This window comes from Cotesia glomerata, linkage group LG1 (genome assembly GCF_020080835.1).
Source record: "Cotesia glomerata isolate CgM1 linkage group LG1, MPM_Cglom_v2.3, whole genome shotgun sequence".
Lineage (NCBI taxonomy): Eukaryota > Metazoa > Arthropoda > Insecta > Hymenoptera > Braconidae > Cotesia > Cotesia glomerata.
The window spans coordinates 15347405-15366437 of record NC_058158.1 but is presented as its reverse complement, the minus strand read 5'-3'; the positions used below and the strand labels follow the sequence as shown (position 1 = coordinate 15366437).

Sequence of the window (19033 nt, the reverse complement as noted above, 5' to 3'; positions counted from 1 at the left end):
ATAACCTATCGGCGGCTGAGATCATCTCTCACCCCTATTGTATCTTCAATACAATTATTTCACTTATACACGCACACATATTCATATCATACACGACTGTATCTATCTTCGAAGAGTTTTTCTCTAGTCATTACTAGAGTTTTCTCCCATTGGGGAATAAATTATTTATAATTATTCGCCCCAACACCGAGTGTTTTATTTTAGATTTAGAATTCCTGATCCTGATTCGTAAAACGGGGTGAAAACAATAACTTCCTGATTTTTGAAAATCTTCGATTTTCTTAGCGGGAAGTTAAAAATTACTTGTTGCTCTCAGAACTATATGTTGACATAGAAAAAAATAACAACTTGAGATTTTTGTTTTTAGAACTAATGTAATTGCCTCTGGAAATAATATTTGTCCATCTATTGGGGGGTGTCCATCTATGGGGTATTTAACCTAATTCAAATTTTTTTTATGCAAAAATATTTTTAATTAAAATTTGGACACAAATGTCATATCATACATGTCATACACGAAAAAATATTTCTGGGAAAATTTACGATACACCTATTGTAAAGCTGGACTATACTTTCATTACTTATGAAAATTTCGATTTCTTTTTTCGATTACTGCCCTGTTTAAAATTTCCAATAGGATCCCATCAAAAGCGACAAAAGCCACTTAGAAACCCATAAATTTTATTGGTTTCTAAGTGACTTTTGTCGCTTTTTATGGGATCTTATTGTAGATTTTCAACAGGGTGTACAGTAGGGTGTGCCAAAATGTAGATTCCGTGGAGAACCGTTCAAAATTTGAATTTTGAGTTCCACTTTCAACAGCAGCTGTGTTTGGGCATTTCCTGAGATATTTCGGGTTGAGAGAATTCATTTGATTATTTATAGGATTTTCAACAGGAGATTTAATTGGGCACTTCCGGCCAAATTTTGAATTTTCACCGGAAATACACAAACTAAGCTTCTGTTAAAAAATTCTATGAAAATCAAATACATTGTCTCACACCAAAATATATCAGGAAATGCCCAAACGCAGCCCTTGTTAAAAGCGGAACTAAAAATTCCAATTTTAAAAGGTTCTCCACGGGAGTTACATTTTGGCACACAATAGTGTACAGGTACCAATTAGTCCAACCTCCTATCTCTCTCTTTCCCTAAAATTTCTCTTAAAAAATCCGACTGTGAATTTTTACAATAGTTGAATTGTAAAGTTCACAATCACATATTGTATATTTGCTCTATAGTATTCGACTTTTTAAGTTTCTTGCTAGTCTTGATTGTTGGATAAAATTTACAATAGTAGATCGTAAAAATTACTAAATGAGAATTAGCTTCGCTGGGCGAATTGAAAAGAAAATAAATTAAATTTTGTTTCATTTTTATTTTTTTTTTTTTCATATATTCATTATTTTTTTTTTTTTTTCATTTTTGTATGAACATAAATATGCCCCGCGATAAGCTCGATAAGCATCACCTGAAACTCGCCAAACAGAAAACCGAGATGGTCGTTTTGACCCGTCAAAAATGGTTTCCAAAACCATTCGCTATGGACATGGGAGGAACAACGCTGACGTCAACAAGGGCCCTGCGGTATCTAGGGGTAATGATAGACGAGAAACTATCTTTCCGTGAACACCTCGACAGTGCATGCAAGAAAGCCAGCAAGACTGTGTCTAGCCTAGCACGAATTATGACCAACACCATGGGACCAAGAACAAAAAAAGAGAAGAGTTCTTCTAGAAGCAGTCCACTCGGTACTGCTTTATGGAGCGGAGATATGGGCAGACATATTAAAGCAGAAGACCTACCGGCGAAAGATCGCAGCAGTACAGCGGCAAGGCGCTCTCAGGGTTGCCTGCGCCTACCGCACAGTTTCCGAAGCGGCTGTATTGGTCATTGCAGGAGCCGCGCCCATCGACCTATTAGCGTTCGAAAGAGCAAAACTCTATGACGCTAAAGACAGTGATGATAACATGAAGGACGCAAGAACGAGGATAAAGGCGGAAACGCAGCAAGAGTGGCAGGACCGATGGACATCGGGAGAGACGGGCAGATGGACGGCGCGCCTGATCCCAAACATCAACGTCTGGCTCTCTCGGAAGCACGGGGATACGGACTTCTTCCTGACCCAGCTATTGACGGGACATGGGCAGTTCAATGCCTATCTTTTCAAGATGGGTTTGCACAGCACACCAACGTGCAAATACTGCCCGGATAAAATCGACGACGCCGAACACACATTCTTCGAGTGTGCTCGATGGAAGGACTACAGAAGAAGCACCGAAGAGATCATAGGCAGGAATGTTTTTTTTTAGTGGGTAAAAATCTCCACACTACCGACTATCGATATCTGCCGGAAGATGGGCGGCAGAGTTAACGATACCGGTGTCTTTTGAAGATCTTTTTTCGTACCTCTTTACAAAAAAAAAAAAAAAAAAAAAAAACACACACACACACACACACACACACACACACACATGTACACCCGTGTTTTCACCGGCAGCACTGTTTTTCCGCACCTGTTTTAGCTGTTTTATTATTTTTTTTCCGCCTATTTTCAAAAAATATATTATAAAACACTAGCAAATAGACTTAAAATTAAACAATATTATGCACAGACATTCACATAAAAAAACATAAAGTGTCATGATAATATACTATTTGTTTTCTATCCCTCTTTCTCTATCGTAATATCACACACACACACACACACACACACACACACACACACACACACACACACACACACACACACACACACACACATGTACACCCGTGTTTTCACCGGCAGGACTGTTTTTCCGCGTCTGTCTTTAGCTGTTTTATTTTTTTTCCGCTTCTTTTCAAAAAATTTATTGAAAAAGATTATAACATAAACATAAAATTAAACAATATTATGTACAGGCACTCAAAAAGAAAAACATCGAGTGTCATGGTAATATACTATTTGTCTTCTGTCCCTCTCTCTTCATCTTAAGATCACACTCAAACATACATACATACACACAAGCAGACAGAGACAGAATCACACACACATACAAACTCGTCATTTCGCGTTTACTCTTTTGTTTCTCGTCAAATTTCCGTTGAATTTTAATAAAAATACTAGAAATTCGAATAGCGCGCTACGTGCGCGCCTAAATTTTAACCAATAATGAATCATGGCCCGTTTTGTACGAGTTTCGACCTTTGACTAACTTCAAGACTTTCATGTATTTTAATTTAAAGGATTACTTTAAAGGATTTAAAGGATATGAACATCCATTCATTTCCAAACACGCACTTTCCTTTACTTAACTTATAGACGTCATTAATCAATACAAAAACGACTATAAAAATGTTTTATCTAAAAATTTCTTATAACTAATCTAATCGTGCAATTAATATTAATTTTTACACTTCAGATACTTGTTATTAGAAAAAAAAAACAACTTTGTATTAAAATGTATATGGCATTATTTTATTCTTGATGTGATTGATCGAATAACCATAAGCATTTTTTTAAATCTAAAATTGAGATGAACTGTTTGTTGCATCAAATTTATTCATGATGTGATTGGTAGAATACATCATAAGCATAAAAATAATACATATACTTTATATTTAGGCGCGCGCTTGCGCGCGTACATAACTCTAGTAATTATTAACTTGCAACCACCATAGTGCACGATGGGAACCTTATACCTATTGCCACATACAAACACTACTCGTCTGCGATGCGTAGTTTTTGCTGCAAAGTGAAATATCGGGACACACACTTCGATCGTACAATCGTACGATCGTACAATACTTCAAATTATGTGACGTTTACGATAATTGTGTGACGGATGGGAAAACTGCCGATTTTAGTCAGATCATGCTGTGAGAAATTTTCATGAATTATTTTCGATGTTCTAAAAATTAAATAATATCACTGGCACACAAACAAAAAAAAGTTGCCAGTACTTTTGACGGGACCCATATATCTTTATGTATTTCGACCCGCTAAACCCGAATTTGAGGTCAGTTTGACCCGTACACCGTCAAATTTTCGAGAAAACTTTAAAAAACCGAAAAAAAATGACGAAAATCGGCTGTTTAGGCGATTTAAAATGATTAAAATTTTTTTTTTTTGACCTAAACTAAGCATGATTTTTATGTATTTTGGCCCAGTTAATACTTATCTGAAGTTTATTTAGACCATAAGCCATTAAAAGTTTAAGTGAATTCCAAAAAACCCTGAAAAATTGCAAAAAAAGCAAAAAATAGCAAAAAAAAGCAAAAAATTCCAGATATTGTGTTAAATATAATTGTATATAATTAGATTAATCATGATTCTCATGTATTTCAATCCGCCGAATATAAATCTCGAATTTATATGGCTCAGACATCTCTAAAAATATAAATAATTGGCAAAAAACCACTGAAAATCAAAATAAATCAAGTCCGTTATGATAAAAATCAATTTTTAAATAAAAATAAAAAATCTTTAACATGTTATCCGATCTGTGGAATATAAATTTTAAATTTTTTGACCTAAATTTATTTTTTAATTTTAATTCGTTCTTCGCTCATATCTAACCCTTTTATCTTCAAATGATCTACATAACGGGTTTCTCTTTCGCTTTCTTATTTTCTCAGGTAGATCTGTCTTCAGTGTCCAACAATGATCTGCCATCATATTGATATCCTACTTTCCATGATAATGATTTTTCATTACACTAATGTCTTGATGGAATCTTTTGCCTTGCTCTTCACTGTAATCGCCAAGATTTTCAGGAAAGTGTGAAAGGTGAGAATCTAAATAGTGCAATTTTGAATTCATCAAGCAACCCAAAGTATCGTAGTTGTACAACAACTCTTCAACTAAATTCACGTAATTCTTACTTTTCGTATTCTCTAAAAAGTTTTGTGATACTTCTTTGAAGCTTGCCCATGCTCCTCTCTCATTTTCGTTCATTTTATATTCGAAATTATCGTCCTACAATAAAGTCCGAATTTGGGGTCCATCGAAAATTCCTTTTTTCAATTTTGCATCACTTATAGCTGGAAAGTTTCCCTCCAAATATTTGAAACAGTTGCCATCTTTGTCTAAAGCTTTGACAAACTGCTTCATAAGACCAAGCTTGATGTATAGTGGCGGTAGTAAGTACTTGGAAGGATCAATTAGAGGTTCTCGGGTAGCATTGTGAGAACCAGGATTCAAATTCGTTCTCGTTGGCCATTCTTTTTTAAGATAGTGATTTTTTCGATCGCGACTATCCCACAATCATAAAAAGCAGGGATATTTTGTGAACCCTGATTGTTGGCCTAACAGTAGTGTTGCAAGAGGATTCCACCAAGACACAGGTGTAATAAGAATAATATCAAAAAAAGTAGAATTAACTAAAATTTTTTGAGGATTTAGGTCAAAAAATTTAAAATTTATATTTCACAGATCGGATAACATGTTAAAAATTTTTTATTTTTATTTGAAAATTGATTTTTATCATAACGGACTTGATTTATTTTAATTTTCAGTGGTTTTTTGCCATTTATTCAGATTTTTAGAGATGTTTGAGCCATATAAATTCGAGATTTATATTCGGCAAATCGAAATACATGAGAATCATGATTAATCTAATTTTATAAAATGTTTTTTAACACAATATCCGGAATTTTCAGCTTGTTTTTTGCTATTTTTTGCTTTTTTTGCAATTTTTCAGGGTTTTTTGGAATTTACTTAAACTTTTAATGGCTTATAGTCTAAATAAACTTCAGATAAGTTTTAAGCGGGTCGAAATACATAAAAATCATGCTTAGTTTAGGTCAAAAAAAATTTTTAAATCGCCTAAACAGCCGATTTTCGTCATTTTTTTCGGTTTTTCAAAGTTTTCTCGAAAATTTGACGGTGTACGGGTCAAACTGACCTCAAATTCGGATTCAGCGGGTCGAAATACATAAAGATATATGGGTCCCGTCAAAAGTACTGACAACTTTTTTTTTTTGTGTGCTGGTGTATTTGGAATACCAATTCATTATCATGATTATAAGTTCAACAATAATTAAAAAATAAATTTCAAGGTCATGAAAAATGCAGTTGATAACAATTTTAGGACTTTCTTATGCAAACGGTCAACTACTGGAACATTTACCTTATCCTTAAATAAAACCTTCCTTACAGTAATTGAGATTTTTTTTATTACTCATACAAAAGATATTTGCTACTTACAACATATCTTCTGTTCTTTGTTCATCTCTTTTTTGACAATGGTCGGAATGAAACTCTTTCTTTTTAAAATATTTTTTTTTTTTAAGTCCACTAGTAATCCGAAATTTCCCTTATTGTTCGTGTTCAAACGTGATTGGAAATAATGATTTATTTTGAACATGGAGAAAAGAAAACAGTAGTCATTACTATTTGTACAGTTATCAGTAGTGTTTTGAAAAAAATGAGGTTAAAGTTATTGCTGGCCCTTACCAGTCGTATGTCATACAGCACTCTTTACTGTCTACGAAAATTTTTCTAAAATACTACTGAGTACGTACGAAACAGGAATTATTGCTTTTTTTGTCGGTGAATTGTTTCCGTTAATAAATTAATTTAGAACAACAAAAGACAGATTATACAGTAATAAGAATTAAGCACAACTGATATTAACACACTCATGAAAATTAGACAATTCAAGACCGAAAACGCAATTTTCAACTGTTAACTTAATTAGTTATCTCGAGGCTTACAATTAGCAGTAGCAGTTCTAATAGATCTAAAAATTATTTCAACTTCGTTCAACGGGCAGAAATTGACTAATTTCTAGCCTCGGGATGAAACAGATTGCATAGGTCTGAAATTATCTTGTTCTGACTGGCTCAACAAACGTTGAAACTTTAAAATTCAATGCAAGTAATATAGAAACATACTTAACTTGTTCAATGAACAAAAATTTTGTATATTGCACTCCGAGGGAGGAAAGTTAGACATTCCAATCCGTGTGTAAAACTACTCTCCGGGCCGAAGGCAAGGGTAGTAAACACATGAATTGAATCAATCCGCTTTCATCTCCAGACTGTATGCCATGTTTTTCTATTTCATACTTTCAAAGTAGTTTTGTTGATAGTATAATTGATATTCTATAATGGTCCAACTTTTAGGTTTGGAAAAAAATCGACACGTTTAGTCAAAGCCGCAGCAGTTAAACTTTCACAAGAACTGTTTAATATGATCGACCGACCAGAATTTGCTTTAGTAATGAGACTTCAAGAAGGCAGTGAATGTCAGGTATATGTATATGCATGTATATTGAATAGCTTCGGACTAAATAAATAATATTCACTATTAAAATTCGTTGCTGGGTTGTTTATTCAATCATAATGAACTTAATAACATTTATATATTTGAAAATACGGTTTGAATATGTAATCGACCTTAAGCACGAGATGCATGTTATCATCAAGAATTTTATCGACTAATTCCCTTTTCCCTTTTTATTATGGTACCAGGCTAAAGAAAATTCGTTTTGACGACTTAAGACGGAAATTAACGAAGTTGATCGATTGAATTATGGATCCGTCTATACGGTATTCATCACATATATTGGATATCATGAGTGAAAAGTAGGGCTGTACAATTTAGCCCGTTAAGCCGGCTAAAAATTTAAACAAGCTAATTAGCTAGCTGGCTGTTCAGCTTAGCTGGTTAACTTAAATTAGCTGAGATAATTAGCTAAAGGCTAAGCCAGCTAAATGGCTAATTAAATATTTCATCCAGTATCTATATATAGTAACTACATTAAAATATTGTAATGGTAAAATTAAATTGGAAATTGGTTTATCATACACTTCTCACAAAAATTAAGGAAGCAAGGTGAATAACCAAATTTTTGGGAGATTTTCAACAGGCTGTAACTTATAGAAAAATCGTCATACAGCTAATGAAAAAAGCAAATTGTAGCTCTCAGTATCTAGTTTTTAGATCCGAGTTCCAAAAATTAAAAATAAAATTTTTTTCCGAGTGATCTTACACTGTAAAAAAATTAGAAAAACGGCAGACCCTGATAACTTCCTGCTAATTCCATACCTAGGTGCTTAAAATAGCACTAATGATGTTTTTGAGCTCTCCAAGCTCGAAAATACAATTTATGTGTTATTTTGAGCTCTTCGAGCTTAAAGCGATAGCTATTCTATACTTTTGAGCTCTTCGAGCTCAAAAGTCGGATAAGAGTTTCATAGCATACTATTTTTGGAATTTTCAAACCACGATAATTTTTGAATGAATTAACTGATTTCCACGCGGTTGGCGGCATTCGACGCAGTTTTTTCTGTTTCATAAAGAATCCACAAGTTTGAATCGATGAAACTAGGAAATTCGGAGTAATTCCAAAAAAAAAACACTTTTTTCGGTTTTCTTTCGTTCACAATATCTCTTGAACGAATTGACCGATTTTGACTAGCGGGAAGTTGAACAGCGGTGTTGAAATGGATTCATTTTAACACCGCTATGTAACACCTGTGTATTAACACCGGTGTAGCGGTGCTCTTTTGCGGTGTTAAAAATCCGGTGTAATATCGGTGTGACCGGTGTAATACCGGTGTAACAGTAGAAGAAATTTACACCGTATCGGAGTATGAATATTACATAATCCATAAAACGCAATTCATATTCAATATTCATCAAAATGAGACAACTAAAATTTATTTAAGAATTTTCAATTCATAAAATTACGCAGAAATCGATTTAATGAATGTTATACAACAAGCTAAATAATATTTACAATATTAAATGTTTGGGAACAATATAATAATTATTTTTATCGTAACCATGATGTTTCTCACAATATAATGGATGTTTTAAACATGATAAATTATTAATTTGATAACTATGCTTTTTTTTCAGATATTTCATTTGCACATAAACTCATATTGTAACACATAGTCTCCTATAGCTTACACAACAGCATTATATTATCATTATAAAAGAAAATTCTTTGAACTTCACCGTAAATAGGTAATTCGTAAATTCTTAAATTGTCCCAAAAACGTCCTTAAATTGTACAAAAAATTTTTCATCCATTAATTTCGGGACAAATCTGCAGCTGTGCAAAAATAAATTATCTCTATGAAAATCACTTTAAAAACGTTTAAAATTGTCTTAAAATTGTTCTAAAAATGTTTCAAATTTGTTGTAAAAACACTAAAACTGTCCAAGAAATGTTCCAAAAATGTCTCAAAAGTATTCAAAAGGTCCTAGGAGTATAAGCATTGTGAATTTGCCCTTGAAAGATATCGGCACGATACTGGGAGGATTTTCAGGTACTAATAAGATAATAAGATCCTGAAAGTTTCAGATCTCTAATCTATTTGGTATTTGAGAAAAAGCCAAATGTGTAAAAATCAGACAAAATGAATATTCTCAGGAACGCACCAATCGATTGATTTGAATTTTGAATATGTTTTGGGGACTGATAGTAGCTTCTAGGAAAAAAATTAAGAGCTATATCGGTTAATAAAAACCTCGAAAAAAATGGCACTTTTGTTTTAATTTCGATTTTTAACTATGATACGATTCTGGCACAGTTATGAAACCATTTTTTTCGAATTCCTCATTTATTTTTCTATGGACTTATGAGCTTTTCAGATTTAAAAAAAAAGGCACGCCTTATTAAAAAAAAAATAAAAACCATTTTTTATGCTAATTTTTACTTTATTTATGTATTTTATTTTTAAATCTTGATTCTTCTCGCTCACATATGTTTTTTTATCTTATTTAAAATATTCATTTCTCTATTGATAACAATAATAATTTTTTTTGCCTACGTCAAACGTTATATCCTTTAATCGCAATGAATATTGAGTAATTCTTTCGAAGATCTGTGGAAAATATTCTTGTCGTAATATTCAATCATTTATGTATTCAATCATGATTTATATTGTAATAATATTGACAATATTTTTAAAATTGCCGCTATTAGTCGTTGCATATGGTACATTATCGACTCAGTCCTCTGACGTCAAAAAAAAATCACGCGACTGACGTGCCCACTTGCGTGTTTGGCCGCATACGCAACAGTTGACACAAGTGTTGCTTATGATAAGAGAGATAGTGTATTTATATTTTATTTATTAATCTAATAAAATGTCTTCAAATAAAACCGTCAATGATAAGTGTTACATTTGCTCAAAATTAGTAAAGAAAGTATCTGGAACTCCTAAAACCCTGTTAACAGAACAAGACATTGATGAATTTTCTACAGCCTTTGATATTGACTTTTTCACTGGTGATATTGTTTGTGGCAAATGTCGCTTGGAGTTGTATAAAAAAAGAAAAGTTGATCCAGATGCAAATGGCTTTGAAGATGAATCTGAATCTATCGTTAGTGAACTATTAGAACGAACGGAGTCTAGTTTGTCACAAATGACATTGTCTCAGTTAAGTTCAAGAATGTGATTCAAAATTGCTATATAAAATGGATGATTATCGTGTGTCAGATGAGAAATTTTGTGTTTTAACTGGTTTAAAATGGGAAAATGTGATTGAGTTGCGGAATTGGTTAGTGTTAATGAAAAATACTAACGCTCGAAGTGTAACTCAAGCTCTAATAGTGTTTTTAGTTAAGCTTCGCTCAGGTAATTCAAATAAGTTAATATCCACAATTTTGGAGATTGATGAAAAGCAGATAGTATCAAAGTATTGTGAGCAAGTCATCCAATCTTTTGAAAAAGACATTTTATAGTACTCAGTGACTTAAAATTTCTTTTAAATCACGCTTGCGCGGAACTTAACTAGTCGATTATTGCACGCTATACTTTGCTTAAACCACGCACTTACTTACTTCACGGAATACAAATAAGCAGAAAAAAGAGAAATATCATGTAATCATTCAAAGGAGCACTAGAAAATATTATAATACTAATAATATATCTTTATATTTATGGTTAATTTAAACTGTCAAACATATATAAACATACATACCGACTGAAATAAGCATTAAATAAATCAGTCTAGTACTTTCTTTTGTTTTGATAAATTTAGAGTAGTATATTAACTTTGTAATTTTATTTGAGGAAATTTAAAAATTTTTTTATTATTTGGAAATTAATATTTATTGAAACACGATAAAATTACATCAATAATTAATACAAAAACATTAAAGTTTTAATTAGTAATATCTATTAGAATATCTTAAATTATAAACAAAACATTAGATTATGGTATGAACATTATTAAAATATTTTATAATAAATTATAAACAAAATATTAAAGTAATTTACCAAGAAATACATAAGAAAATACTAAAATAAAATAATTTAGTTTTTTTTTATGTTTTTAGCTTGAGCTGCATTTTCCACAGTACAATTATTAAAAACACAATTGCCATTACTATTGACGGTAACATTGCAATTGTTAAAAACATAAGATACATTTGAATAGATACTTAGTGGATCGTATACGAATAAACCAACGTCTGAATCGTATAAAACTTCTGTGTATTGAGTCTTGTTGCAAATTTGGTCCGGGTAAATTAAATTTTTGGATTGCGGTTTTAATTTCGGAATTGAAAAATTTTCTTGATTTTCTTCATTAACTAAAAAATCTTCACTCTGATATGATGTTGAGATTTCAGAACTCGAATTTTGAGGAAGAATATTATTTTTTTTTTTTAATTTTGAAACCCGTTTTTCTGGAACTGGAGAAGACGAACTTAAACCGGTAGATAACATAGATGGAATTTGAACTGGTGCTACTACAGTTGCTGGATTAGTTGTTATCTTAGAAGCAGAGATTGGGTGTTTATCTTGATTTTTTTAGTTCGATTCCACTGCTAATTTGTTCACAAATTTTTTTTTTTTTGTTATTCAGAGTCAGCAACATAACCAAAAGCAACCCCACTGGATTTCCATCCACCATGCCTTTGGAGCGTAGTTAAATCACCACCAGCATCAACTAATAATGTTGCGGAAGTTCTACGAAAGGCGTGGCCAGTAAATCTTTAAAAATTAGACAAATTTGAATAAGCTGCTATATCTTTCGCAATTTTAGGAATCATATTAACACCAATTGGTTGGTTGACGCATCTTCCATTGGAATATTTCAAGAAAAATCTGTTCGTCTTACTAACTTCTGGCCTGCATTCTATGTACTTGATACACACCTTATAAAATTCACCTGTTATAGTGAATGATCCAGGCATATTATTTTTAGTGTCATTAATTTTAACAAAAAGCACAGATCGATCCAAATTTCTAACATCATCTACTGTTAAATTAATAAACTCTGCTCGTCTAAGCGCACCAGCTATTCCAAAAATAAGGACAGTCTGCAATAAATAATTTGAATTAATCAATGAATCGATGACTCAAAAAATACATATTTTACTTACCTTATAGCCTAAGTAGATATCATCCGGCGCTTCATTTAAAAATTTATTAATATCTTCTTTAGAAAATATTTGAGATTTTTTAGATTTGTATCCTGTAGACTTTTTCTTCAAAAACATCGTTAATCGTTTATACTTGCCAATATCTATTTTATTTATTGTATTAATTGTACATTTTAACATCGAATAAGTAGCCCATAAGCTAGATGGTGCATAACTTTTCTCAAGATGGGCAAAATAAGCCAATAAAACATCCTCACAAAACGAATTTGTCTTGCCTTTGCACCACTTCTTAAACAAATTATAAAGTGCTACATACAATCTTTTAGATTTGTCAGGCAATAAATCCAATGTAACATTTTTTGCAGTCTCTCTAATTTTATTAGAAACAATATCGCCACTATCACTAAATTCACTCTCTGAGCTGATCATTGTACATACAAAACACTTTTAACATAAAATTTACATTAATATTTTAGTACGATGTGAAAAACAAATATTACCGCTCCAAAAACAAAATAAAAATGCATAATCGTGACTGTCCAAATAAACCACACGATCGACAGATTTTGTTTAACAATAAATAGAGAGAGAGAGAGAGAAAGAGTGAAAAAAAAAGAGAAGTGCCATAAAATAGTGTACGATACGTGGGACTTAATTAACCGATAATTGTACCATGTAAAGTTATCGCACTCGCTTCGCTCGTGCGCTAACTTCCCACGGTTCAATAATCGGCTACTTAAGTCCCTTGTATCGTAATGTACTATTACCTTCGCGCTTTGACTTAAATGCAGTATCCAGAAATGATCTTATTCAAAATCATACATCTGCAGTTGCTAAAAAACTTCATGACGATTTGAATGACAAACTCATTTTGATTTGTGATGGGACCTATGCTCGTCATGAGAAAAGTTCTAATAATGAGTATCAGAGAAAGTCGAATTCTGGTCAAAAGAAAGTACCACTGTGTAAGCCATTTACAATTTGCACAACTGATGGATACATAGTTGATATGCTGAGACCGTATTATGCTAACCAAAATGATGCTACTATAATGCGGGACATTATAGATAATCCTGATGGTATATGTCAATTATTAGAACCTGGCGATGCATTTGTGGTTGATCGTGGATTCCGTGATGTTAAAGAATACTTAGAAAGTAAAAATTATAAAGTATTAATGCCAGCACTTAAGGGAAAACGAAATCAATTAACAACAGCTGAGTCTAATGCTTCAAGATATGTAACTTAAATTCGTTGGTCCGTAGAGGCAACTCATGGGATGTTAAAACAAAAATATTATTTACTCGATCAAAGAATTGACAACAAAATGCTTCCAAGAATTAGAAGTTTTTGCGTGCACATGTGCGTGTGCGTATGTGTGTGTGTGTGTGTTTTTTTTTCCCTTAGGGGGGGGGGGGGAATCCTTTTTACGGATTCTAGGCATAGTTGTTTGGCCTGGATATGTGGCGACTCGACGCAGCGTCATACTAAAACTCGACACTAACGCCCCTACCCACTAAACCCTAAACCCCTTTTCCTTCTTTCCTCTAATCCCTCATGGAAACCGCCGTCAGGCATTACTTCGTGAAGGGAGGATCTAGCTACTGCTCTTCCTTCTGGTGGCTAAGGTGTTAACTACCTTCCTTCTATCTTCTGCTATTTGCTCTTCTTCTTTCGGTGGAACGCAAGTCTTTAAGGACTTCTGTTGCAAACGTGTTGGTAGCGTTCCAGGCAGCTTCTGTTTTTTTCTCTAATTGAATCGATCCAAGATTTGATGGCGTAGCTGTAAAACAATTTTTTTTTAATAATTCACTATTTTATCATTATTTCGATATTTTACGATTTTTGACTTTTCTAGAAATTAAATATATGGAAATAAAGAAATTATTTTTACAATTTTTAATTGAATATATTGAACCTGAAACCATGAGAAGAAAATTTTAGATCGACATATACTTATCAAAATATATAATTCCCTTTGTGATCATTAGGCTTGGAATGATCAATTGTAATAGAATCTAGTTATTCGACCATTAAATTTTTATAGATAGAAAATTTTTAATGACTTTCAGTTCAATAAGTATCATACACATAATAAAGATAATAAAAAAGCTATTTCTATTGGTAATTGAGAATCATAAAATAAATATAGTAAAATATGCTAGTATACCTTTGTGTTCATTGTATTTATTTTGGACAGTTTGCTTAAAATGTTTACGTTATTGTATGTATTCTATTGTATTTGATTATTTTATAAGTTAATAGCAATACATAAGATCGAAAAATCTTTTATGCGTCGAGAAAATGATAATGAACAATACACATTTCAAAGAGCATAGATTTTGGTTTCAATGCATTGTTAATTAAGAATTTAACATTATTTATATATTATCAATAAAACATTTGACTTACCATGAGTAGCATAAACCAAACACTGGTAATATTCACCTTGTATCTTAACTTGAAATATTTTATTAGGATTACTCTTCTTATATTTTTTTATTTGGTTAATCGCAACTGTGGTAAATTTACCACTGCTTATTAATTTAATATACGCGTACATGAGAAAATATTTTTTTATCCTATAAACAATTGAATTGAAATTATATTTTAAAAGTTATCACCAAAAAACAATCAAACTATAAAATTATTGTGTAGCACAATGAATGTAAAAAAAACAAAGAAACATGAAAAAGGTTCAAACGCGTCAACCTCTTACAGAACTCAAGCGACAAGTGAACACGGTTTACCACCTCAGACTTCGGGTTGCCCTAAGCACGCTCGCGTCGAGAGCGGGAACACCTTTGATTGGTTATTGAGACTACAAACTCTCTTTGTCTTACAAATATATTTAGTATACATTAAAGTAGTATTTTGTTCCCTACTTATACACAGCAACGCTAATATTAACATCAAACTTGCAAAAATAAAATAAGGTATACAGTATTGAAACGATGAATAATACACGAATGACAAAGGCTAAGAATTCGACATCATTTTTTTAGTAGATTTCATAAAAATCTAATTATTACAGCCGTCCTCATGGCGCAACTTTTAAAAAATCTAGTCATTTTCTGACTCTGTTTGTCGAGCTGAGTCAGAAAATATATAGAGTTCAAAAGTTTATAAATGTATGTATTTATATATATATATATATATATATATATATATATATATATATATATAGATATATATATATATATATATATTAGGGTGCTTTTTTTTGTTGCGACTATTTTTTTTTTCGCTTCCATCCCGAAATTTTGTTGGAAATACACCCAAAAAAATTCCCTGAAAGTTTGAGCCCTTAATATTAATATTAAGTACTCCTACACAGCGTGTGAAGATTTCCCATTTGAATTATACGAGAACTTTCATTTTTTTTTTTAAATTTCTATAGCTCAGTGGCATTTCATAGCATCGCTTTGACCATGGACGGGTTTTTTTCAGAATTAAATGCTCTACAAAAGTGTCCATTGTCGCGAAGTCGTAACACATACTGGCGGGGTAGTACGGACCGCCAAACCGAATTTTTTATAGAATTCTTGTTTTTTCACTCATTATCTCATAAACAACAAGACATACAGAAAAAATGTAAATGATAATTTTGTAGGAAATTCAATTCTCTACAAAAAAGGTCCTCAGTACCAAATCACTAAGATCGATATTTTCTGAGATATTAATCATTGAAGTTTACCTAGCATTGAATTTCCACAAAATGTTGAATCAAATCTTAAAAAATATTGATTTTTTTCTTTTTAGGAGGTACAGGGAGTTCATCCTCAAAATCAGAATATGTTCGTTTCAACCCACTGGAATTTGATGATAGACTACAAAAACTTGCTGGCATCGAATGTTGCGATAATTTCATGACTAAAACAATTTTTTCAGAATTAAATAAATAAACCCAATCGATTCAAATATTTTTCAAATTTTATATTCAGCTTCTGTTATCCAGAAGCAAAGATATTCTTTGAATTGAGTTTCCGTCAATTTTCCCCAATAAAAATAAGACAAAATGATATATATGTGTTTTAAATTTATTGGTTACAGAGACTTTAATTTTTTAATAGCGTGGGAATTTTCGACTGCAAAAAAATCGAAAACAAATTTTTTTTTTATTCAAGTCAAAATTTTTGTCAAAATTGAATAAATTTTGATTTATCTCACTTATTCAGATTTACTTGATAGAAATTTTACCAAAAATGATAGACTAATAATTAGAAAAAAAGTTATGAATCTAGAAACAAATTTTAAAATATTGAAAAATTACATAGAATTCAATTTTCAGAAAATGAGGTTAAGAAAATTAGAATTTTAATGCGAATTAAATTTTACAAGTAAGTAGAAAAAATATGAGTCTAAATTATAAGAAATTGTTTTCGATTATTAAAAAATGATTGATTGTTGAGCTTGATAATTTATAGTTGTATGTGAGAAGAAACTAACCAATTTCGTCTGTATTATTCTCATTATCTTCATTTGTTATCTCCTGTTCAGTGTCAGATTTATTCTGAAAAGTTTCCACCGGCAAGAAATTAGTAACGGGCGAGTGAAGATTGGTTTTCCCTTTTGACACTCATTCAGAAATTGTTGCTGCTCTTTGGCAAATTCTTAACCATTGTGGAATTCGAAATATCGAACAATTTATCTAGTTTTTGGTTAAACTTTTCAACATTCTGTTTTTGTGCTTTCGATTTTTTTCCCTCTTGTGATGTGTCTTCACTTTTATATATTCGGCATAAAATTTTTCCAACTTCGTAAGACTGTGCTGAGGACGTATAGTTGGAATCTTGAAACTAGCCCGAATAGTATTAGTATCGTTAATAACACTAGTAGCACTATTTCGAATAGTTAATTTTAAAGACTGATGTTTATACATAAAAAAATGTAGTAAGTCACGATACGAAGGCAGCTTATTATTATTTATTTGGCTTCTTTCAGATCCAATTAAATAATTCCAAGTTTTATTACCAATTTTTTCACTCATTTTAATGATGGTTAAAGTCGACCTAACCTCAAATTTAACAAAGTATACATACAACGGCGTCACACTGATCAATGCCCACTAAGCTTTGTTCTTACTCTCGCGGGATTAGTACGCGAAAACAAAGAAAGCGCTGCAATTAAAGGGGAAATTTGTTGAACGCATTCAAGGTCAAGTGAAAGCTCAGTAGTACTACCAGAGCAAGAAAAATAAACCGCAATTAATCAGTATCACAATACACAGCAACAAAGAAACATCCTATATTATTCGTAATGATCATACACAATATATTTTTATCTAGAATTTCATTGAAATTGAATTATTAAATGATAAATTCAAATATTATGGGGTGATTTAAATGAGGAATTTATTTAAAATAAAAAACTTCAGAAAAATACAATTAAAAATTTTTACGTTAAATTTGTAACTTAATCAATAAGTAATTACTAATTATAATTATGATACGAATAAAAAATCATTATTTTTAAGATTTGATTCAACATTTTGTGGAAATTCAATGCTACGTAAACTTCAATGATTAATATCTCAGAAAATATCGATCTTAGTGATTTGGTGCTGAAGACCTTTTTTGTAGAGAATTGAATTTCCTACAAAATTATCATTAACATTTTTTCTGTATGTCTTGTTGTTTATGAGATAATGAGTGAAAAAACAAGAATTCTATAAAAAATTCGGTTTGGTGGTCCGTACTACCCCGCCAGTATGAGTTACGACTTCGCGACAATGGACACTTCTGTAGAGCATTCAATTCTAAAAAAAACCCGTCCATGGTCAAAGTGATGCTATGAAATGCCACTGAGCTATAGAAATTTAAAAAAAAAAAATGAAAGTTCTCGTATATTTCAAATGGGAAATCTTCACACGCTGTGTAGGAGTACTTAATATTAATATTAAGGTCTCAAACTTTCAGGAATTTTTTGGGTGTATTTCCAACAAAATTTCGGGATGGAAACGAAAAAAAAATAGTCGCAAAAAAAAGCACCCTAATATATATATAATATATATATATATATATATATATATATATATATATATATATATATATATATATATATATATATATATATATATATATATATATATATATATATGCTATATATATATATATATATATATATGTATTAGGGTGTGTCATTTTTAGGCGATATTTTTTTTTTTACTGCTGTACCAGAAAATCTGGTAGTATATAAAAAATAAAAAATTATGCCGCTGAGCTAAAGGTTTTAAGTCCAATAGCGGCTTAGCTCATCAAAAAATTCGATTTCCCATTTAAATAACACAGGAAAAAATTTTTTTTTGTTTCAACTGGACTTTTCGTTATTAAAAAAATTTTTTTTCGAAAAACCTTCTAATGGCTTTTGTAAGAAATAAAATTCTCTACAAAAATATTTCTTTAGACGAAGACTGTAGAACCACTATTTTCGAAGTTATAGCCCGTTAAACGGTAACATTTAAAAAAATACACATTACATTCCATTTAATTTTTAATTTATTACTCTTAAGGTATAAGCCCCAATAGATGATCACGTACCAGTATATAATCACTCCATGTATCTGTATATCTATATTCACAAATATAGGTATACAAATACATGGAGTGATCATATACTGGTACATGATCATCTATTGGGGCTTTTACCTTACATGAATAATTTAATTTTATTGTATATTTTTGAGCATTAAAATTTTTAAT

At 31.3% G+C, this 19033-nt stretch overlaps 2 protein-coding genes and 1 long non-coding RNA gene across 3 annotated transcripts in view; 2 read left to right on the top strand and 1 right to left on the bottom strand.

The window, feature by feature from the left end:
• Positions 1–11911, top strand: part of LOC123271347 (protein flightless-1) — a gene marked incomplete at its 5' end in the record, with an annotated part of 29806 nt that extends 17895 nt beyond the window's left edge. The window contains 2 exon segments of the mRNA XM_044737646.1: positions 7108–7234; positions 11813–11911. Coding sequence (XP_044593581.1) covers positions 7108–7234; positions 11813–11875 — 190 coding nt within the window.
• The window catches only part of LOC123273473 (calcium/calmodulin-dependent 3',5'-cyclic nucleotide phosphodiesterase 1-like), a gene marked incomplete at its 5' end in the record, with an annotated part of 344764 nt that overhangs the window by 243894 nt on the left and 81837 nt on the right, over positions 1–19033 (top strand). The gene's annotated exons all lie outside the window — the stretch shown is intronic.
• The window catches only part of LOC123271362, a 10276-nt gene continuing 884 nt past the window's right edge, over positions 9642–19033 (bottom strand). Inside the window, exons 2-3 of the long non-coding RNA XR_006510845.1 lie at positions 9949–9954; positions 9642–9653 (exon numbers count right to left, since the gene is read on the bottom strand). This is a non-coding gene — a long non-coding RNA (uncharacterized LOC123271362). The remainder of the gene's footprint in view (positions 9654–9948; positions 9955–19033) is intronic.